Raw genomic sequence first — 21,366 nt, 5'->3', positions numbered from 1 at the left:
TGAACGTCACTTTGATTCTGTTCCGTCAACATGAAGGCTATCTGTGTTGGTTAGTTTTTGTTAACTTGACACAAACCTAGATCTCACGCATAAGTCTGCTACTTTAATTTTCTTGTTAGTTTTTTTGTGTCAGGGTCTTGTTATGTAGACCCTGGTCTGGAACCTGCTTTTTCAGTGCTGGGACTGAACATGCATACCACCAGGGCCAATCTTTTTGGATATTATATTTAGTTTAGGTGAAGTTTTGTTTTTGTTTTGTTTGTTTTTGTTTTTCCAGACAGGGTTTCTCTGTGTAGCCCTGGCTGTCCTGGGACTCACTCTGTAGACCAGGCTGCCTTGAACTCAAATCTGCCTGCCTCTATCTCCCAAGTGCTGGGATTAAAGGCGTGCGCCAACCACTGCCCGGCTTCAAAATTTATTTTATGTGTGTGGGTGTTTTTCCTGTTGTCGGAGGAAGCCAGAAGAGGGTGACTGATCCTCTGGGAGTAGAATTACAGACAGCTGTGAGCTGCCATGTGGCTGCTGGAAGTTGAATCTGGGTCCTTTGAGTGACCAGGGGCTGGTGAGATGGCTCAGCGGGTAAGAGCACTGACTGCTCTTCCAGGGGTCCTGAGTTCAAATCCCAGCAACCACATGATGGCTCACAACCATCTGTAATGAGATCTGACGCCCTCTTCTGGTGTGTCTGAAGATAGCTACAGTGTACTTACATATAATAATAAATAAATCTTTTTTTTAAAAAAAGAAAAAAAAGAAAAGAAAGAGTGACCAGTGCACTGAGCCACCTCTTGAGGACCACAGATTGTTTTTCTTTTCTTTCTTTTTTTTCTCTAAGATTTATTTATTTATATGCGTACACTGTAGCTATCTTCAGACTCACCAGAAGAGGGCAGTAGATCTCATTGCAGAAGGTTGTGAGCCACCATGTGGTTGCTGGGAATTGAAGTCAGAACCTCTAGAAGAACAACCAGTGCTCTTAACCTCTGAGCCATCTCTCTAGCTCATCAGGTGAGTAATCCTTGTGTCTCTGACTCTGTAGGAGCCTGAGGTCACGGATGTGTGCCACCATGATCAGCTACTAATAATTAATTAATTAATTAATTAGCTAATTTAGCAAAAAACAAAGAAAGCCATTTTAATCGTGTGACCCCATTAGCAAGTGGTACAAATAAAAAAGGACCTGTGAATACAATTTTTTAAAAAGGGAGATAAAGAAAAATAAAAAGTCTGGCTCCACCTCCCTCAAGTCTGTTTTTGGGGTCCTAACATGAGGTTAAAGTTTAGAAAGCAAGAGGTATGTATCACTAGCCAGGCAGTGGGGGTGCACACCTTTAATCCCAGCACTCGGGGCAGAGGCAGGCAGATTTCTGATTTTGAGGCCAGGCTGGTCTTCAAAGCAAAGTGCAGAACATTTATAACATGAAATCCAAGAGGTGCTGAGATGGCTCAGCAGGTAAACACACTTGCCAAGCCTGACAGCCCGAAAAGAAAGAAGGTGGGATTGGAATGACTGCTTGGTGATTAACAGCTGTCTGAAGATTAACACAGCAGAAGAGGGCGTCAGATCCCATCACAGATGGTTGTGAGCCATCATGTGGTTGCTGGGAATTGAACTCAGGATCTCTGGAAGAGCAGACAGCCAGTGCTCTTAACTGCTGAGCCATCTTTCCAGCCCAAGAGCACCGTTACTCTTGCAAAGGATCTGCATTTGATTTCCAACACCTGCATGGTGGCCCACAACCATCAATAGCTCCACGCAGGCAGAGTCAGGCGGATTTCTGAGTTCGAGGCCAGCCTGGTCTACAGAGTGAGTTCCAGGACAGCCAGGGCTACACAGAGAAATCTTGTCTCAAAAAAAAAAAAAAAAAAAAAAAAGGCTACTCAAGCTTGTTTCTCATCAATAACTCCAGTATCAGGGGCTCTGATGCCTTCTGACCTAGGAGGGCACCAGGTACACACACTTGATGCAGATACATGCGTGAGGCAAAACACACACATCAAAAATAAAAGAACTAATTAAAAGAAAGAAAGGAAGAATGGAAGGAAGGAAGGAAGAAGATAACCAGGCATTATGGCACACACCTTTAATCTTAGCACTCACTCCGGAGGCAGAGAAAGGCGAACTCTGTGAGTTCGAAGCCAACCTTGTTTAATAGCATGAGCTCTAGGACAGTGTTAGAATTAGGTAGATAGACTATCTCAAAAAGAAAAGAAAGAATAAAATAAAGAAGAAAGAACCAAATGAAAGGAAAGAAAGAAAGGAAGGGGGAAGGAAGAAAAGGTAAAGGTGATGTCTGAGCAAGGGTATGGAGGTGTGACAGCCCAGCCCTCAGGAGACCTAGGTGGGTGAGTCACAGCCCAGGGGCCAGCCCAGGCTATAGAGTGAGCTCCGGTCAAGCTTTGGCTACCTGGTGTGACTGTCTCAAAATATAGCGGGACAGGTTCCCGAGATCGATCATGAGGTACAGGCTTTTGACCTGAGTTCGATTCCCACACATAGTGGAAAGAAAGGGCTGAACCAAATTCTGCAGGTTTCCTCTTCCTTCCACAGGCCAGAGGTATTTGAGTCCATGGAGCTAGCCCTAAAGGTGATTATAAGATGCCTGATTTGGGGACTGGGGGTGCTGAGGGGAACCCTAATCCTCTTCAAGATTAGAAAGTGCTTTTAGGCCAGGCAGTGGTGGCGCAAGCCTGTAATCCCAGCACTCTGGGAGGCAGAGGCAGGTGAATTTCTGAGTTGGAGGCCAGCCTGGTCTACAGAGTGAGTTCCAGGACAGTCAGGGCTACACAGAGAAACCCTGTCTCGAAAAAAAACAAATCGAAAAAAAACCAAAACAAAAAACAAAAAACAAAAAACAAAAAAAAAAAAAGAAAGAAAGAAAGAAAGAAAGAAAGAAAAAAAGAAAGAAAGAAAGAAAGAAAGTGCTTTTAACTACTGAGCGGTCCCTCCAGGCCCTTAATTAATGACTTTTTGTTTGTTTGTGAGCCTATGCTTTGTCCGAGCCATCTCTATTAATTATATTAATAGACCCATATTAATGAATTCTTAAAAGCATGTATTAGAGTCTGGCTAGAGCAGGGGTTCAATAGATAGGAGGAGCTGTTTTTAGGTTTCTTGTCTTGTTTGGACACCAGTATTTTCTAAATCATGCTTGTATGGTACAACTACGCCTTTGTAATTTAAAGGCGCCGAAAGGCCTCCAAATCCCATTTTCCCTATTCACGACTAGGACAACCAGGACAGAACCGGGAGGAGCAAACGTCAATGAACTGTATCGATTCTCTCGACTCTCTTCTGTGTTCTGTTCGAAGTCCTCGGCGATCCTCAGCGATGCCTCGGGCACCGCTTCTCTCTGAAGTCCGCCCTCTCACCGTCATGAGCACGCGTCAACTTTCCGATTGGCGGAGTGACGGGAGGACTCAGCCAATGGCGCCGCGAGGAAGGTGCGCCTCTACGTCACGCCCCCTCGTTGAATATTCAGGACGCGGGCGAGTGGACGCCGCAGCACGCCGCCATGAAGTGAGCTGGGGTCTCGGGAAGAGCGGTCGGCTCTGCGGTGGGCGATGGATGGGGCGGCCGGGGGGCGTCGCCGGGGCTGGGGAGCGGCGTGGAGAGGCTGCGGAGACCGGCGCGGGTGGCTTCGGGGTCCGTGGCGGGGAGACGCCAAGGGGGCGGGCGGGCCGCGCGGAGGCCGGGCCGGCTCGAGAGCACCGGGCACCGACGCCTCCCCGCCGCCAGGCTCAACGTGGACGGGCTGCTGGTCTACTTCCCGTACGACTACATCTACCCGGAGCAGTTCTCCTACATGCTGGAGCTCAAGCGCACGCTGGACGCCAAGGTGGGTGGCGAGGCTGCTCTCCCGGCGCTCTGACGCCTCCAGCAGGCTAACGTCCTGGTCCGGGCCCGCGCCTTGCTATCCCAGCACCCGGAAGACCCAGGCAGGAACGTCACTGCGAGTTTGGGGGCCAGCCGGGGCTCCACAGCGAGACCGTGTACTAACTACAGATGGAAATAACAGGGCTAGGAAGGTAGCTCAGTTGGTAGGGTGCTCGGAAACTCTGGGTTCCATGCAGGCACCGCATAAACTGAATGTGACAGTAATTATAATTGTGTTCGTAATTCCAGAAGCAGGGAAGCTGAGGAAGGACTGCTCGAGTTTGAAGGACAGTCTGTGTTTGCGTTTAATAGTGAGCAGGCCAACTAGGGCTATAGATCGGAAGACTCTGGAGGTGTGCCTGGCAGTGAGAGTAGTGGAGGGAAGGGGCTTCATGTGTGGGGGCCAGGGAACAACTCTGTGGAGTTAGTTATTTTTCTTCCACTTCTGTTTCGTTTTGTTTTTTTGAGACAGTTTCTCTGTGTAGCCCTTGATGTTCTGAAACTTGCTTCATAGACCAGGAGGCTCTCCTCAGACTCACAAGAGATCCATCCACCTGCCTCTGCCTCCTGAGTGCAGGCATAGGCCAACACCACCCAGATTTCTTACACTTTTATGTGGGTTCTAGGGATCAAACTCAGACTGTTAGGCTTGGTGGCAATCACCTTTATCTGCTGAGGTATTGCAACAGCCCTGAACACAAACTTATTTTTAAAAAAAGTTTTCTAGCCAGGCAGTGGTGGCCTATGCCTTTAATCCCAGCACTTGGGAGGCAGAGGCGGAGGCAGGCGGATTTCTGAGTTCGAGGCCAGCCTGGTCTACAGTGTGAGTTCCAGGACAGCCAGGGCTACACAGAGAAACCCTGTCTCGAAAAACAAAAAAAAAAAAAAAAAAAAAAAAAAAATTGTAGTTATTGTTATTTGGAATGTGTGCACATGCTGCAGTGTGCCTGTGGAGGGATTGGTTCTCTCCTTCCATGTATGTCTTGGGGATTGAACTTGGGTGATCAGGCTTGACCACATGCACCTCTGCCCGCTAAGCCATGTTGCTGCCCTCCCCTCCCCCCCCCATGGATTCGTCTTCACAGCTTCGCTCCAAGTAAGGCTTATGCAGCTACTTAGAAGCAACAATGCTGTGATCTATAGAGGTAAAAGTTCCTACTGTCTGCTGCTCATCAGCTGTGTCAGTAAGAGGGACCCAGAAATAGGGTTCAGTCTGCAGTCTCAAAGTGGAAGCACCAGGACTGCCAAAAGTGTGAAGCCAGCAGAGGTTCATAGTAAGCACTAGGCTAGCCAGGCATACGTAGCAAGAGCCTTGAGGAGGGGTGTGGGGGGGTGGGATTAAGAATTAAAACCTAAAAGTCCCATAAAAACGGAGAAGCAGTTTGTCAGTCCTGGGCCTTGACAACGGTGCCACTGCTGTGTGTTGTCTGCCCTTCCTGGGTGGTGGCCTGTCAGGGGCGTTCCCCAGAGTTTATGTCTAGAGGTTCTGAGAGCCAGTGTCTTACTTCTTCTGTACCCAATTTTCAGGGTCATGGAGTCCTGGAGATGCCTTCAGGCACTGGGAAGACAGTGTCTCTACTGGCCCTGATTGTCGCCTATCAGCGGGTGAGTGGTCTCCTGGATGCCTGGAATGGGGGGGAGGGGCTGGATGGGGCTGAGGCCTCTGTCATCCACAGGCTTATCCACTGGAGGTGACCAAACTTATCTACTGCTCTCGGACCGTACCAGAGATTGAGAAGGTACACAGTACAGGCGGAGCCCATATTCCCACCCCAACCCCCCGCCACCCCCAGCCCCGCCTCGGTGGTCCCCAGCCTCTGCCCTCAGTAGCCTGGGGGCAGGGACTTGTGCCTGTCCTGAGGTCCCCACCTCCGTTCCCATCCTCTGAGCAGGTCATAGAAGAGCTCCGTAAGCTGCTCAGCTTCTACGAGCAGCAGGAGGGGGAGAAGCTGCCGTTCCTAGGCCTGGCCCTGAGCTCGAGGAAGAACCTGTGCATCCATCCCGAGGTGAGCCGGCGCTCTTCCTGGCCACTCAGCACAGGCCCCAGAGGAAAGACTGTCAGGACGAGGTGGCTGTGAGCAGGGCCTGCTGTTCAGTTGTTAGATCAATGCTTGTCCTTTGTGGCTACGCAGCCCCTGTGCCAGGATCAGAAACTGCCGACGTGCCAACATGGCTCCTCAGACTAACATGTTCCACCTAATGGGACAGGTCAAATCTAAATGGTGGCTTATTCAAAGGGTTGGGTACAGCGGGGTGGTGGTGGGGTGGTGGTGATGCACGCTTTTAATTCCAGCACTCAGGAGGCAGAGGCAGGCGGATTTAGGTGGATTTCTGAGTTCAAGGCCAACCTGGTCTACAGAGTGAGTTCCAGGACAGCCAGGGCTGTCTTGAAAAACACAAAACAAACAAACAAATAGCAAATTAGGTGAAGGTTTCGTTGCCCCAGAACCCCAGCTGACAGAACTGCTCCTGGCATCTGATCTGGAGACCCAGGGTAGAAGAGCTTATGTGCACCACTTCCTCTCTGTGTTTTATGTTGTCCCCTGATGTTCCCCGCCCCTAGGTGACCCCACTACGCTTCGGGAAGGATGTCGATGGGAAGTGTCACAGCCTGACGGCGTCGTATGTGCGGGCACAGTACCAGCAGGATGCCAGCCTGCCTCACTGCCGCTTCTATGAGGTGCAGGGGAGCGCCTGGCTGTGGAGCAGGGCTGGGGGCATGCCAGAGCGACAATCCCTGACCCTGCCACTCTGTCCTTGCCCCAGGAATTTGACATTCATGGACGCCAGGTTCCCCTCCCTGCGGGCATCTACAACCTGGATGACCTGAAGGCCCTCGGGCAGCGCCAGGGCTGGTGCCCCTACTTCCTGGCTCGATACTCGGTGAAGAGTTGTTTTGTTTTCTTGTGAGGCAGGATCTCATTTGTAGCCCAGGCTGGCCTCAAACTTGGAATAACCCTGCCTCAGGTTCCGGCTGTTGGGTGTAGGCACGAGGCACTGTGCCGCCCTTCTGTCGGCCCATCCGGCTGCTCGGCTCTGTGCCCTGTTAGATCTTTGTGGCTGTTGTCTGGACCGTCTGTCTCCAGCCTATTACATCTGGGCTTTGTGCCTTACCTGGACGGCCCTTGATGTGTTCATATAAAGATAAAGAGAGGGGGGATATGCTCTACGGAGGTCTGGTGAGGTGTCAGGAGAGAGGGTCCCTCTGCAGGCCCTGCTGAGGCATCCCTTCCCCCAAGGGACCAGCCACCACCTGATGGTATAGTAGAGGGTAGAGTTTATTCACGGCACGGGGAAGGGTGTCAGGAGGGTAGTAGAGGCAGAGAAAGGCAGAGAATAGAGAAGTAGAGGCAGGCCATGAGCACATGGAGAAGGGGAAGGGGTGAGAGGGCAGAGCAGGGGCAGGAAGGCAGAGCAGAGAGAAAGCCGGCTGTCTGGCCGCAGGCAGCCCCTTTCAGAGTGAGTCAGGCACGCTGGGCTGTTGCCAGGTAACTGGGGCAGAGCTTAGACAGAAGGCTGACAGTCCTGTCCATCTTGCCACCCACTGTTGTGTCTGCCTTTGTGGCACCTGCGTGGACCTGGGATAGAGTGGGTGTGGCAGAGGATGGTAGATCCTAGGGCAGCCTTTCCCTCCATGTGCCCAGATCCTGCATGCCAATGTGGTGGTCTACAGCTACCACTACCTCCTGGACCCCAAGATCGCAGACCTGGTGTCCAAAGAGCTGGCCCGAAAGGCTGTTGTGGTCTTCGATGAAGCCCACAACATCGGTGAGGAGGGTGCCTCAGGGCGTGCAGACAGTGGCCACCCTCTGCCCCTGTCCGCAAGCCTGCTGAGCCCCGCTCTCAACCCTTGCTCTTCAGACAATGTCTGCATCGACTCCATGAGTGTCAACCTCACCCGCAGGACTCTGGACCGTTGCCAGAGCAACTTAGACACTCTGCAGAAGACCGTGCTCAGGTGCCTCTCTGCTCCCACTGCTGTGTGTGCCTCGGTGGACCTGGACGCCCGCCTCATTCCCGCTCCTGTCCCGTGTCCCCATCAGGATCAAGGAGACCGACGCGCAGCGGCTGCGGGATGAGTACCGGCGCCTGGTGGAGGGCCTGCGGGAGGCCAGTGTAGCGCGGGAGACAGACGCCCACCTGGCCAACCCTGTGCTGCCTGATGAGGTGCTGCAGGGTGAGATACCCCACCCCACCCACCCGGCTGCTGCCCCACACACCCTCCTGTACCCGCTGACTCAGTCTCTCTGCAGAGGCGGTGCCGGGCTCCATCCGCACAGCCGAGCATTTCCTGGGCTTCCTGCGGCGGCTGCTGGAGTACGTCAAGTGGCGGCTGCGCGTGCAGCACGTAGTGCAGGAGAGCCCGCCTGCCTTTCTGAGCGGCCTGGCCCAGCGGGTGTGCATCCAGCGCAAGCCCCTCAGGTGCTGCCCGCGGGGGCCACGGGCAAATAAGGCTGTGGGGAGGGTCAGGGCTGGAGGTGGAGGGAGTCCATTGCACTGTGTGGTTGGCAGTGAGTGCCGCAGACACGTGTCCCAAGGTTGGGGGATGAGCTGGTGACAGCCTTTGTGAGCCTAGGAAAGTGTGGCTCTTCCTCCTTGAGTGTGGGCCATGACACTGGCTGCACAGAAGCAGAGTGACCGTTGGCCGTGAGTCTTAGCAGGACGTTGCTTGTGAGCGGTGATTTGCACCCAGTGGCTGTGCTGCGCTCCAGCCTGGTCTCTGGGGCCTTGTACAGTATAGGATAGCTTCGCACAATGCCCAGGTGACCCCGCCGTCCTCAGGTTCTGTGCTGAGCGCCTGCGCTCCCTGCTGCACACGCTGGAGATCGCCGACCTGGCCGACTTCTCCCCGCTCACACTCCTGGCCAACTTCGCCACTCTGGTCAGCACGTACGCCAAGGGTGAGCCCCCCTCTCCGGCCCGGAGGCCTGAGCAAGGAGCCTCATGGTCAGGCTCCCGTGGTGGGAGTGGACGCAGTGAGCGGGGCACAGGGTCCTCGTGTGTCTCTGCGGGCACCAAGGAGCTGAGGCAGGGTCTGGGCAGGGGTGCACGTGGTGAGATGGTTGCTTTGGAGGGTCATGTGGCAGGGGATGCGAAGCTGTAGACTGCGGGGGCAGGAAAGCGTGCTTGGGGCTATGGAGGATGGCCAGGCTGCAGAAGCAGGCATGGCGCTGGCACGAGGGCCTCAAGGGAGACGGACACTCCGCAGGCTGTCCCTTGGGTCCATGGGTCATGTTCCCTCTGGCCATGTGTTGAGTACTCCCCCCCGCCCCCAGCTTTACCCTGAGTTTGCAAGCTTATCCCTGGGGATTACCGCCGTGGCCAGGAAACTAGGTCACCTGGCATCCCGCGGCTGGGCCGACCCTGGAAGGGGACACCCCCATCTCAGCCCCACTGCAGCCGCTGGCCTCCTCTGCCCCTTGGCCTTTGTTTCCCCCCTCCCCCATCTCGCCACGCCTGTCACCTGCCCTGGCCTCTCCTCCAGCCGCAGCACAGTCTGATCAGTGCTCTCTGGATAGCTGTCTGTCCTAGTCGAGGGAGCCCTAGTGGGTGGCACTGAGGCTGTGTTGTCAGGGCTGGACACGTAAGACCTGATCATGTCTTGCCAAGTGAAACAACCCATGGATGTATTCATTTGTTCAGTCAACAAATGGGGCAGGCCCACACTGTGGGAACACAGTCACAGCCTGGGGAGGACTAGGAGCAAAAGCAACAATCCCAGGAGACCCTGGGAAGTACAGCGGTGCTGCGAGGAGCCATAGCACAGCCTCCAGCAGGGACTCAGCCAAGCGGAAGCTCGCCCAGCACCCGGCATGGGAGCCGCAGAGCCCGTGGCACCCTCCCGGGCTCATTGGAAGTGTGGACACAAGCACACGGGCTCCAGGGCATGGCTCTGGCTGCTCTGTGGGAGCAGGAGTGAGGCTGGAGGACAGGCTCCCTGGGGAATGGCAGGCTTGGCCTTCCTGCGGGACCCTGTACCGAGCCACCTGAGCGTTTGCAGAAGCAGGCAGGCTGGGGCCCTGGGTGATGCGTGGCTGGTGACACAGCAGGCCAGGTGTGGTAGTGTCCACACTGAGACCCCGTCCTCCCGACCACCAGGCTTCACCATTATCATTGAGCCCTTTGACGACAGGACCCCCACTATCACCAACCCTGTTTTGCACTTCAGGTGAGATGCAACCCATGTGGATGGGACCAGCCCCGCCCCCGCCCCGCCCTCTGTCCTGTGTGACCCCCACACACCCCCATGTTGTCCACAGCTGTATGGATGCCTCTTTGGCCATCAAGCCTGTGTTTGAACGCTTCCAGTCAGTCATCATCACTTCTGGGGTGAGGACTCTGTGCTGTTCCTTCATCGGGGTCCTGGTCCCTGGCCGACCTGCTGAGGTCCCCCTTGCTGTCTGTCACAGACACTGTCCCCACTGGACATCTACCCCAAGATCCTGGACTTCCACCCCGTCACAATGGCAACCTTCACCATGACGCTGGCCCGAGTCTGCCTCTGCCCCATGGTGAGTGGGTGGGTGTGTGAGTGGGTGGGGCACCAGCCTCCGGGCTCCAACTTAGGCAGCGGCGGGTTGCTCAGCTGAGGCTCAGGCCTGGTGGGTGCACCAAGTTGCATGCCGGCAGGCGGGGGCACTTAGATAGTGCATGCGGTGTGCACTGGGGCACGCCGGCCTAGGCAGGTGGTGCTTGGGCACCATCTTGTTGGGGATGGCTTTGTCATATGCCATCCATCATGTCATGAGTTATGAGCCTCCCTCTGAAGCCTGGGGCAGAGCTGTCCCCTCAGCCGCACAGCCTCTGCTTTGCAGTGCAGAACCCTGCAGCTGGCCGGGCATGTTCATCACAGCCACAGGCCACAAGCAGCCAAGGGTAGCTGGGATGCTGCCTGGCACACAGTCAGAAACCCTTGGGCATGGTGGACTGCGGAGGTTGCTAATGGGATGTGTGCTGTGGGGTGACCTGTGTCTGGAACTGCTGAGGCTGGGATACAGTCCTGCCCAGGAGCACAGAGGCCCTTCCCGGCGCTTGTTGCTGTGGCTGGGGGCAGGGGCTCATGGTTGAGCTGCAGCTGTGGGCTTAGGCCATGTTATCTGTTGTCTCCGTGAGGCTTGCCTGAACTCGGGCCGTATGTGATCAGTGCTGCCCAGCATGCACCAGGCACTGGGTGCCAAGTGCAGGCCCGTGATCTCAACTCCGGAAGTGGGGCCGGAGAACCAGGGTCACCTTGGTTACACAGGACTTCAGGAGGTTGGAGAACAGCCTTCTCATGGGCTTGGGAGGCCAGAGCGCTTCGGGGGAGACTCCTAGTCTAAAGGCCATCCTGGGCGACATGAGACATTATGGCAAGAAAGGGGTTTTTGACAGTCAGCGTGGTCACGCCGCCTTTACCCTGACTCTTCCAGATCATTGGCCGTGGTAATGATCAGGTAGCAATCAGCTCCAAATTTGAGACCAGAGAAGATATTGGTGAGTCACCTGTAGGCTTGGTTGGGGTGGGTCTCAGGTGGCCTAGGAACTGCTGCCATGCAAGACCCCAGCTCTGAGGCTGGCACAGGGCCTTCACTGTGCCCTCGGGGCCCTGGGTTTCCTTTGGAGGTCTGTGGTACCAAGCACAGCACTGAGCACACAGCACAGGGCCCCTGAGTGCCACCTGGAGGAAACAACACTTGTTGTCTCGCGCTGCCACAAGTTGCATGCCCTCAGGGGACAGGGGCAGCCCACCAACAGGCCTGGGGGAGTGAATTTGGAACATGGTTCTGTGGCTTCAGTGAGAGCCCGAAGAGGGTGCAATCTCCAACCTGCTCTTCCCAGCTGTAATCCGCAACTACGGCAACCTCCTGCTGGAGATGTCTGCTGTGGTCCCTGACGGCATCGTGGCCTTCTTCACCAGCTACCAGTACATGGAAAGCACCGTGGCCTCCTGGTACGAGCAGGTACGGTGTGAGCCACTGCTGCCCACGGCCTCAGCCCTGCTCTTCCTTCTGCTGACGTGGTCACCGGGCAGGGCGGGGCGCTAACAGCCGCTTACTCCGTCCCCACCACGGGCCTACCCCGCCTGTGTGGTTCCTGTGCCACTGCGCTGCTCGTGGGTTACTGCAGACTCCATCCCCAGCAAGCAGGCTCGGCGCTAGGGTGTACAAGTTCTGGAGAGTCGGGCTGGGCTGGGCCTTGGGCTCCGGGGCTCTTGGACCTGTGTGGTTGGATGGAGCTGTGCAGGTCTGGTTCCACATGGGATGCCCTGCGTTTGAACAGGCCCTGCAGACTGTGGGTGTGTCTCAGGCAGGGGGCCTAGTCTGGACTCCCAGTGAGGGCTGTGGGTTCAGTTGAGCGAGTGTGTAACACGCACAGGCCCTTCTCAGCCAGTCCCTAGTACTAAAGCCCACATCTGCCGGCCTGGCTCTGGGGCCAGAGTCTGTCTATAGACAGCACAGACTCATTTGGGCTCGGTGAGATGGGGTCAGAGGTCATTGCTTCCAAGTACAACCCCCAGACTTAGCACCTCTGTAGAGTTTGCTCCTGGGCTGCACAGGGGATGCGGCCTGGTGCCTCCGGAGCCGCATCTGCCCAGAAAGCTGCCTCACTCAGCATGCAGTGCCAGACTGGATCTGAGGACGGCCTGGTTGGGCCTGCTGCGCGGTTAGGGTCAGCCCTTCAACCAGTCACGTGCCACTCTGGGGCCCCAGGCCCACCTTGGGTGGTTATTGGCTCCCCACTTTAGGTTGCCAGTGAGGTTGGTCAGCTAGGGGCCTAGGGAAGGCTCTTCATGGGCGGCCACACCAGTGCCCGACTCTGGGGCCTGAACCCTGAGCTCCTGTCACCCCAGGGCATCCTGGAGAACATCCAGAGGAACAAACTGCTCTTCATTGAGACCCAGGACGGGGCTGAGACCAGTGTGGCCCTGGAGAAATACCAGGAGGTGGGTGCCTGGCCGAGCCCGCCAGCAGCCAGCAGGGGAGGGGGAGGGGCTGCAGAGTGACCGCTCGCTCGTCCCTCCCCAGGCCTGTGAGAATGGCCGTGGGGCCGTCCTGCTGTCGGTGGCTCGGGGCAAAGTGTCAGAAGGAATTGACTTTGGTGAGTAGCCCGCTCAGCCACACCCTGGGGGACCTCTCCGCACACGCCTTAGCCCCAGCCAGCCAGCATGCACTGCAATCCTGCTCTCCTGCCCCCAGTGCACCACTACGGGCGGGCTGTGATCATGTTCGGAGTTCCCTATGTCTACACCCAGAGCCGAATTCTCAAGGTGAGTGGGGAAACAGTGCTGGTGGTAGGGTATGTGAGTGTGAGTGTGTGGGGGTCTTGGGTGGGGGAAGGGCAGGCTCCACCTCGGTCTCCTCATCCTCCAGGCCCGGCTGGAGTACCTGCGGGACCAGTTCCAGATCCGAGAGAACGACTTCCTCACCTTTGACGCCATGCGCCACGCAGCCCAGTGCGTGGGCCGCGCCATCAGGGGCAAAACAGACTACGGACTCATGGTCTTTGCTGACAAGGTGGGGTTCAGGGCTTCTGGGCACCCTAGTCCAGCTAGCCCAACTTCCTCACAGGGTAGAGGGTAGTTAGTGGGCAGCCTGGGCTCCAGCCTGGGCTCTGATCCTTCCCCTCCCTCCTCACAGCGGTTTGCGCGTGCGGACAAGCGAGGCAAGCTGCCTCGGTGGATCCAGGAGCACCTGACCGACTCCAACCTCAACCTGACGGTGGACGAGGGGGTCCAGGTCGCCAAGTACTTCCTGCGGCAAATGGCGCAGCCCTTCCACCGGGTAAGCCTGGGCCGCAGCCCCCGCAGCAGGAGGGCAGGACAGGGGAGTGCTAGCCCCGGCTCCTGTTCTGACTGCACTCCAGCCACCAGCCTCTCCGGATCTCACGGAGCGCCTGAGCCGACTCCTGCCCTTTCCCCCGTCCCCTGCAGGAGGATCAGCTGGGCCTGTCCCTGCTCAGCCTGGAGCAGCTGCAGTCAGAGGAGACGCTGCAGCGGATTGAGCAGATCGCTCAGCAGCTCTGAACCCGGACTGCGTGGGGACGCCTGCGGCCCCAGGTGCTAGAGGGTCCCAGGGCCCTCGGCGAACTCCCAGTACAGTGCACAGCCTTTAATTGCAGGGAGGATCACAGGCTCCCATCTACAAGTGCTGCCAGGCAGGGTGCAGGGTGACCACCCACCCTTCCTGTCCCTGAGGCTGTGGCCACTGCCACCAGTCCACTTAGCGCGGGCTCAAATCCTGTGTGCTGGCGCTGAGGGTCCGAGCGGCCTCGCTCAGGTGCCGGGTGGAGAGCTGGGGACAGGCACAGGAGTGGTTAGCGTTCTTCTGTTAACACTGGAGCCGCTTGGTGCCCCTGCCTTGAGTCCCTAGGAGGAGGCCCCACCTTTCCTGGCCTGAGCCTGCCAGCAGCACCCTGCTCCATCACCGGCTCCTCACCTGCGGCCTGGCAGCCCTCGGGCCGTCCGTGTTCAGCACGCTGAGTGACACTGCTCTCTTCATCCTGAGGAGGAGGCCAGAAAGACAGGCGTGAGTCTGACTGATGCCATGGAAGGTTCCGGAAGATTCCTGACAGACTGCCGCAGTTCTCACCGCACTTACCCGGCAGTCCCTGCTGTGCCCTCCCCTCGGAGGCGGGAGACCAGCTTCTCGCTTCCACGCCGGATGGACTCGCGGAGCTTAGAGAAGGAACTGCTCCTGCGCAGGACCTGGGGAGAGGCACGTGACGCGTGGGAGGGCACTTGGTGGACGCCCACCCAGTCCGGGCTACAGGAACCGAGGCAGCCTGCTCACCTGCTGCTGGGTGTCACCGGCTGTGCCTCCCTGAGGGGCTCCTGTGGGACAGAAGGAACATGGAGGTGGGAGTGAGGACCATCATGCAGGGGGGTGCAGGGGGTGCAGGGGTGCGCTCACCAAGTGGGGCGGGCAGTGCCTCCTGGCTGAGGATCTCCTTGTACAGCTCCTCTGCCTGCTGATACTTGTTCTGCTTCAGGTATGCTGAGGCCTGCGGGGAGGGAGGGGGCAGGGCGTGGGCACCTTGCTTAGGCCTGGGAACTTGTCGGACCTGGCTGTCTTCCCCAGCACCCCGCCTCAGCTTACTCGATCTCCTACCTCAGTGGGTGAAGTGTCTGGGTCACCCACCGTGAGAGTAAAGTCTGACAGGATTCTGTGAACTGGGGTTGGCTTCTGGTTCTTTGTATTAAGGGCTGCAAGCGCCTTCGGCCTCTTCCCACAGCGTCCCCAGGCGGGCAGACCTGGCGCGCCTTACCAGGTTGTTCTTGGTCTTGGCCACATTTGGGTCATGCGGGCCCCCTAGGGCCTCGTAGATGCTCAGGGCGCGCGCGTAGTGCCGCTCCACGTCCTCGAACTTGCCCTGGTTCTGGCACAGCAGGGCCAGGTTGTTGAGCTGCTTGGCCACATCAGGGTGGTCTGCACCCAGGACCTAGGGTACACACGGGCCGTCTGTCACATAAGGTGGCCCATGAGATGCCACTATCATTCTAGGGTCCCAGGCTGGGAAGATAGGAACAAAGTGGAAGTCAAAGGGGTGTGAAGACTGGTGAGGTCAGAGGTTACGGCGTGCTCCGTCCAGCCAGTCACCTAAGATGTATAGGGTTCAGGAGATCAAAGTCAGGATTGGACTGTAAGCTCTTCAAGGCCACAGAGTTGGGTGCTCCAGGCTCAAATAAGGCAGACTTGCCGCCAAATACCAGGTGTCCCACATGGCCTGAGGTACGAGGGATGGGGAAAGGGCGGGGCCCAGCACCTTCTCACGGATCTCCAGAGCGCGCTGGCAGAGGGGCTCTGCCTCCCGGTAACGCCCGCGTTTTCCATAGAGGACAGCCAGGTTGTTGAGGGTGGCAGCCACCTACAGGAAGACAGTTGGCAGAGGAAGAGGAGGCCCTGCAGCCCCTCCCCAGTCCAAGTCTCTCCCTCCCTGAACTGCTGCTCACTGCAGGGTGCTCGGGGCCCAGCGTCTGCTCCCGGATCTGCAGGGCATCGTGGAGGAGCTCGGTGGCTTCCTTGTACTTGTTCTGGTCCCTGCAGGGTAGGAACGGAAGGCTGCGCTGAGCCAGGAAGGCCTGGCTTCCCTCGGGGCCTCTCACCTCCCAGGCCTCCAGCTCTGCGTCCCCACACTGCCAGCCCTGTCACACATCATGTCTCATGTCCCTTGCCATCTCTGGTGCCCAAACTCTAGACTCTGGCTCTCACTGCCGCTCTACATCTTTGTTCCTTGCACTTTTGTGTCCCCACCCCAGGCAGTTTTCCTTGTCAGGGGATCACAGTGTCCCCCCCACACACACACTATCCCTCCAGGGAGGCAGAATCCGGCCCAGTCAGCCACAACCCTCACCTGTACACGAGCGCCAGGATGTTGAGCATGGTGGCCACGTCAGGGTGGCAGTGGCCCGAGCTCCGCTCCAGGTCCTCCAGAGCCTGGCGACATAGGGGAACCGCCACCTCGTAGCGGCCCTGGCCGGCGTACTGGATGACCAGGTTGTGCAGCGTCCGCAGACGAGCTGGGATCTCATAGCCGCCCTGCTGCGCCGCTGCTGCTCCTGCTGCTTCAGGACCTGGGGAGGTGGTGTGGCGTCACCCACTGTGGCCTCAGCCTATACCCACCGCCTCCTCGCGCAGTACAGCCTCATGCTGACAGGACACAGGAATTTCAGAAATCCAACCCGCCAGTGGCCTGTTAGGCGCCAGAACGCAACGTGACTGACTTGCAGGCTTCCCTGTGCTTCCTCTCAGAGGCCTGGGTGTCCCTCAGGGCAGGGCTCTTGCCCCAGGCTTAGCCTGCAGTCCTGCGTGCCTACCGGACCTCTGATGTCGTGTCCAGGGCTCCCACACACCCACCTTTCTTTTCCTCCTCTTCACTGGGGAACAGAGACGCCAGGCTGTCTCTGCGAGGGGGGGACTCGGGCCTCTGTGGAAAACAGGAAAGAGTTCTGAGAAAGACAAGTGCCAGAGGCTGAGGCCCTGAAGCCACATCAGCCCTGCCTGCGAGGCTCTCTGTTAGGGCAGGGGCTGGCAGCCCCTGCCTGCGAGGCTCTCTGTTAGGGCAGGGGCTGGCAGCCCTGCCTGCGAGGCTCTCTGTTAGGGCAGGGGCTGGCAGCCCTGCCTGCGAGGCTCTCTGTTAGGGCAGGGGCTGGCATGCCTCTTCCTTCAAAGTGCTGGGCTTAGGACTCGTGTATTTCTGGGCCTGGCTTCAGGACTAGTATATTTCTGAGGTAAGGGTCTCACTATGTAGCCCAGGCTGGCCTAGAACTCACAGCATCCTCAATCCTCAGCCACAGTGAGTCTGAGAGGTGTGGGGCGAGAGCCTTGGAGTTTTCAGTGGGCTGGGGAAGACCCGGAAGCTCTCGGGAGCACTGAGGGGACTTAGGGACCCCATATGTACTTGACGGCTCTGGGTGCTGAGGAAGCTCTGTGGAGGACCGCGTTCCCCCTAACCCTGCGCCTGCTACCTGGCTCTCCTCGGGCGGGTCATACTGCCTCAGCTGCCCCAGGAACTGGAGGTGGCTCTTCTCCTCCTCCAGCTGGGCCACAGCCTCCTCACTGGCCCGCAGTCGCCTCTGTGTCTCCTCCAGCTCCTCTCGAAGCCATGTGTTCTCTTGAGCTAGCCTCCGTGCCTGTGCCCGCAGCCTCTGCTTCTCAGCCTCCAGCACACCCACATGTGCGGACAGGGCCAGCAGCACCTGCGGAGCACTGAGGCCATGAGTAGGAGTGGATTCATCCGGGGGACAGCCCAGCCCAGCCCAGCCCAGGTTTTACATCAAGCCACACATACCCGTTCTACACAGGTTCCTCCAAATTCTCAAGATACCCAACCATGTGCCTCTGATAAAGAGTGTTCCAGAAATCCCTGATTCACCTAAATTACACATAGGGTTAATTCCTATTCCATCTATGTAGGCCAGCACCTGCTTAAAATCCATCTGTGAATAGCAGGGGCGTGGCTCAGTGGTAGAGCCCCGCCTAGAATCCCCGAGTGAGGGGCTGGGGGTGTGGCTCAGTGGCAGAGCCCCGCCTAGAATCCCCAGTGCGGGGGGGGGGGCTGGGGGCGTGGCTCAGGGGTAGAGCCCGGCCTAGAATCCCCCAGTGAGGGCCTTGGGTCAGGCAGGGGCTCTACCCCTGAGCCACGCCCCCAGCCCCTCACTGGGGTTCCAATCATAATGAAAACCCCAAACTCCCTCCAGGCCCGGGTTTTACAGGAGGATCACATCTGGTACACAAAATCTGTCATCCCTAATGCTTCTCAGGGATGCAGTCTCTGACCTGCGGTCCTTCTTTCTAGTTCTGGCTCCTTCAGACCTCCTACCTGTGCTATGGTCCCCTGACCCTGGGTCTCCCCTACCAAGCCTGCCTCTAGGCGCACGGCGCGTGTACACACACACACACACATCATCTCTGGTCCCCGCCCTCCAGGGCCTCAGCGCCCCCCATAGCCCACATACCTGGGCCTCCCCCAGCCCCAGCTCGATGGCCTCCAGCGAGTGGTTCACCACCTGTTGCTTCTCTTCCAGCAGCTCCACAGCAGGCACAGGTCCCGGTCCCGCCAGGGCCTCCGCCAGGTGCCCCGCCAAACTATGGTGCTCGGCACGCAGGGCCTCCAGTCCCTGTACAACCTGTCGCGTCTGCCGCACCAGCTCCTCGGGGTTCAGGCGCTCTGGGCCCAGCCCCGCGCTTCCCGGGGCTGCCACCTGCACAGACATGGCTGCTCCTGGGGGACAGCGAGGTCGAGGAGTCACCATCTGGGCCACACGGACTCAGCCTCTCCTCCCTCCAGCCATCGCCCTGGTCCGCCCGTCTTGGCTAAGCTCTCGCCCGATCCCTTTCCATCACACGCAGCCGGATGGGGGACATTGTACCTTTGTAAACCCTGGGGACAGCTCTTAACTGCGATTAGTCAAGAGCACCAACAGCTGGCCCCAGAGCCCCTGCACCCCGCTCACCCCGCTCACCCGGGCCAGCCCCCCACCCGGGTCCCCAGACACCCCGGCGCAGAGCTTCCCAGCCTGCTAAGCGCCCTGGGACCGGAGGCGCCACCTCTGCCGGGCGGAGGGGCGGGGCGTGTGGAGGCGGCAGGCGCCCGGTGAGCTCATTCTTCGGGTGTTTTTGTCAAGAACCAGTCAGGCCACTGGGGGGGGGGGGGGGTGCAGAGGGGAGGGATGAGGGATGGAACCCTGAAAGCAGAGAAGCCGAGCAGAAGGCTGCAGAAAGGTGTGGGGAGGCAGCCTTGATGAGACTGTGATGGCGTGGTTCACGGGTGACGGGGTCTACGTAACACCCGAGCACTGGTGCGGTCTGCCAAATGGGTTTTTGTGTGTTTTTATGTGGGTAACTCAGGGGTTTAGAGGCTCAGAGGGGGAACCTTAGCGACACATACTACTCACCTCAGCCAACACACAAAACTCTCTCTTCCTCCCTTTATTATTTTTTAGACAGAGTCTCACTACGTAGCCCAGGCTGGCTTGGAACTCAAAGAAATCCACCTGTCTCTGCCTTAAGCGTGCTGGGACTAGAGGTATGTGCCACCACCTAGCCTTTTAAAAATCAGTATTTTAAAAAATTAATATTTAATTAATTTGTTGAGACTGGGTCTCATGTGCCCAGACTGGCCTTAACCTTGCTATATAGTTGATGATGACCTTAAGCAACATGCAGTGCCACTCGCCATTTATAGGGTGCTGGGGACGAACCCCGGGGCCTGGACATGCTATGAACACCTGGGAGGGGCATCTAAGCAAACGGTCTTAGCGACTGAGGCCTGGTCCAGGTGCTTCTTAAAGACCCAGCGGCAGACCGATTCCCATCTTAGACACAGCTCAACACACACATTCTCTCCTTTCACGTGCCCTGCACCCTCTCCAAACACACACACATGTATTACCTAATTAGAGATACAACACAAGCCGGGCGGTGGTGGCGCACGCCTGTAATCCCAGCACTCTGGGAGGCAGAGGCAGGCGGATTTCTGAGCTCGAGGCCAGCCCGGTCTACAGAGTGAACTCTGTCTTAAAAAAATTTTTTTTTCAACTTCTTCCCAGATGTGGCATCTCACACCTGTAATCCCAATACTCAGAGTCAGAAATGGGAGGGTCAGGTGTGCATGCAGGCCACTCTATCTCTACAAACAAAACCAAAATACCCTACCATATACAGAGACACGTAAGTAAGATCTCATGTGAGGACCGGCGGAAGCTGGGTACGCTCAACCTCGCACACCATGTCAGCAGTCAGTGTCTTTACACACACGCTCGGGGTGAGCTATCCTGACTCCATCCACTGTGCCCCAGGGTGTTCAGGGCCAACGCTTGCCACACACCACTGCCCGATACCCAGATCAACAACCACAGGGGCAGCCGCAGCTCAGCCACCTGTGCTGTCCCCAGCACTCACGGGAGCCCCAAGAGAGCTTCACTAGTGCACAGTGGGCATGCAGCACGAGTGTTCACACACACACACACACACACACACGACAATTAGACAAGGTCACCCACATTCACTCTGTCCCCATCACAGAGTGACATGGTAACTCATCTCCCTTTTACACTCTTACCCACAATCTGACGCTTTCTTTCTTATAAAAAATATATAATTTTATATATACATATGTATGCGTATGTATATATTGATACAGAGTTTCCCTAATATACACACATGTGTATGCATATGTGTACAATGATTCAGAGTTTCTCTGTGCAGCCCTGGCTGTCCTGTAGACCAGGCTGGGCTCAAACTCAGAGATCCACCTGCCTCTGCCTCCCGAATGAATGCTGGGATTAAAGGTGTGCGTCAAGATGCCTGGTCCTTCTTCAATTTTTCCCCTTTATGTGCTTATTGTGCGTGCAGAGGTACATCGAAGGTCAAGAGAACAACTTACGGGAGTCCGTTCTCTCCTCCCGCCTTGTGGATCCTGTGGACCAAACTTGAGCACTCCAGTTTGGCATCAAGCACCTTCGCTCTCCTTGCTGGCCCTCCTTCCTTTTCTCTTTCTTCCTCCCTTTGACTCTTGGATCTGCAATCCGCCCTCCTTCCGTCTCTCTCCCCTGAGTACGAAGCCCAGGCTCGCCTCCAACTCCGCGCCTCCCGCCTCAGTTTCCACGGTGCGCCCTGCCTTGCTCCCTCTTTGCACACCCCGCCCAGGCTCCCTCACCATGCGCGTCTTGCACGCTCGGGCTGCAGCGGGGACCCTCGGCCAGCCCCTCCCCGCCCGCGGCCGTGGAGACCCCGCTCTGGACTTCGCGTCACAAGGCCCCGCCCCGCCCGCAGCTGTTTTTCTACTCCGCTAGGGGTGGGGCGGGCCCCGCGGGGCCCCCAGGCTCCTCCCGGCCGCCGGCCCGTGCCCCCCCATCCCTGCGGCCCCCTCGGGAATGCCGAAGCAGCCGCCGCCCTTCCCCGCGCCCACCTGACGGCCGCCCGGCTGCACCGCCGCTCTGCGCGGAGACCCGGCTGCTTCCGCTGCGCGGCCGCTGGTCCCCGAGGCTCCTGAGGGGGCGGGGCGAGGCT

The 21,366-nt window shown here is 57.6% G+C and overlaps 2 protein-coding genes across 3 annotated transcripts; one reads left to right on the top strand and one right to left on the bottom strand.

Annotated features, from left to right (window-relative positions):
* The first annotated feature begins 3,451 nt into the window (after positions 1–3,451).
* On the top strand, positions 3,452–13,886 carry Ercc2 (ERCC excision repair 2, TFIIH core complex helicase subunit). The gene is made up of 23 exons (XM_052171624.1): positions 3,452–3,520; positions 3,740–3,839; positions 5,405–5,482; positions 5,554–5,616; positions 5,770–5,883; positions 6,441–6,557; positions 6,644–6,760; positions 7,522–7,645; positions 7,739–7,835; positions 7,921–8,054; positions 8,131–8,299; positions 8,660–8,778; positions 9,977–10,046; positions 10,138–10,207; positions 10,288–10,389; positions 11,287–11,350; positions 11,696–11,817; positions 12,708–12,800; positions 12,883–12,955; positions 13,054–13,124; positions 13,228–13,371; positions 13,495–13,638; positions 13,788–13,886. The coding sequence occupies exons 1-23, from the start codon at positions 3,516–3,518 to the stop codon at positions 13,878–13,880; spliced, it is 2,283 nt and encodes a 760-aa protein (XP_052027584.1). The 5' UTR covers positions 3,452–3,515; the 3' UTR covers positions 13,881–13,886.
* Klc3 (kinesin light chain 3) lies at positions 13,876–21,350 on the bottom strand. 2 transcript variants are annotated; one of them, XM_052171632.1, is made up of 13 exons: positions 21,266–21,350; positions 18,312–18,577; positions 17,322–17,552; positions 16,711–16,780; positions 16,208–16,427; positions 15,807–15,894; positions 15,620–15,721; positions 15,122–15,295; positions 14,767–14,857; positions 14,647–14,687; positions 14,455–14,561; positions 14,293–14,356; positions 13,876–14,148 (listed from the first exon to the last, which is right to left on the bottom strand). In XM_052171632.1, exons 2-13 carry the CDS (start codon positions 18,567–18,569, stop codon positions 14,077–14,079), a joined length of 1,518 nt encoding a protein of 505 aa, XP_052027592.1. In that variant the 5' UTR covers positions 18,570–18,577; positions 21,266–21,350; the 3' UTR covers positions 13,876–14,076. The 2 variants fall into 2 exon arrangements, with proteins under 2 accessions (XP_052027592.1, XP_052027587.1); XM_052171627.1 differs by lacking the exon at positions 21,266–21,350 and adding an exon at positions 20,741–21,046.
* Between the last annotated feature and the right edge of the window lie 16 nt (positions 21,351–21,366).

This window comes from Apodemus sylvaticus, chromosome 1 (genome assembly GCF_947179515.1).
Source record: "Apodemus sylvaticus chromosome 1, mApoSyl1.1, whole genome shotgun sequence".
NCBI classification, from domain to species: domain Eukaryota; kingdom Metazoa; phylum Chordata; class Mammalia; order Rodentia; family Muridae; genus Apodemus; species Apodemus sylvaticus.
This window is presented reverse-complemented; position numbering and strand designations above follow the sequence as displayed.

Coding starts and splice junctions, on each gene's coding strand:
- Ercc2 (XM_052171624.1), top strand. Junction 10,390..11,286: donor GAGTCTGCCTCTGCCCCATG/GTGAGTGGGTGG, acceptor TGACTCTTCCAG/ATCATTGGCCGTGGTAATGA. Junction 11,818..12,707: donor TGGCCTCCTGGTACGAGCAG/GTACGGTGTGAG, acceptor CTGTCACCCCAG/GGCATCCTGGAGAACATCCA.
- Klc3 (XM_052171627.1), bottom strand. CDS start 20,807: ATGCCAAACTGGAGTGCTCAAGTTTGGTCCACAGGATCCACAAGGCGG. Junction 15,895..16,207: donor ATCCTGGCGCTCGTGTACAG/GTGAGGGTTGTG, acceptor CCTACCCTGCAG/GGACCAGAACAAGTACAAGG. Junction 14,688..14,766: donor GGCACTGCCCGCCCCACTTG/GTGAGCGCACCC, acceptor TCTGTCCCACAG/GAGCCCCTCAGGGAGGCACA.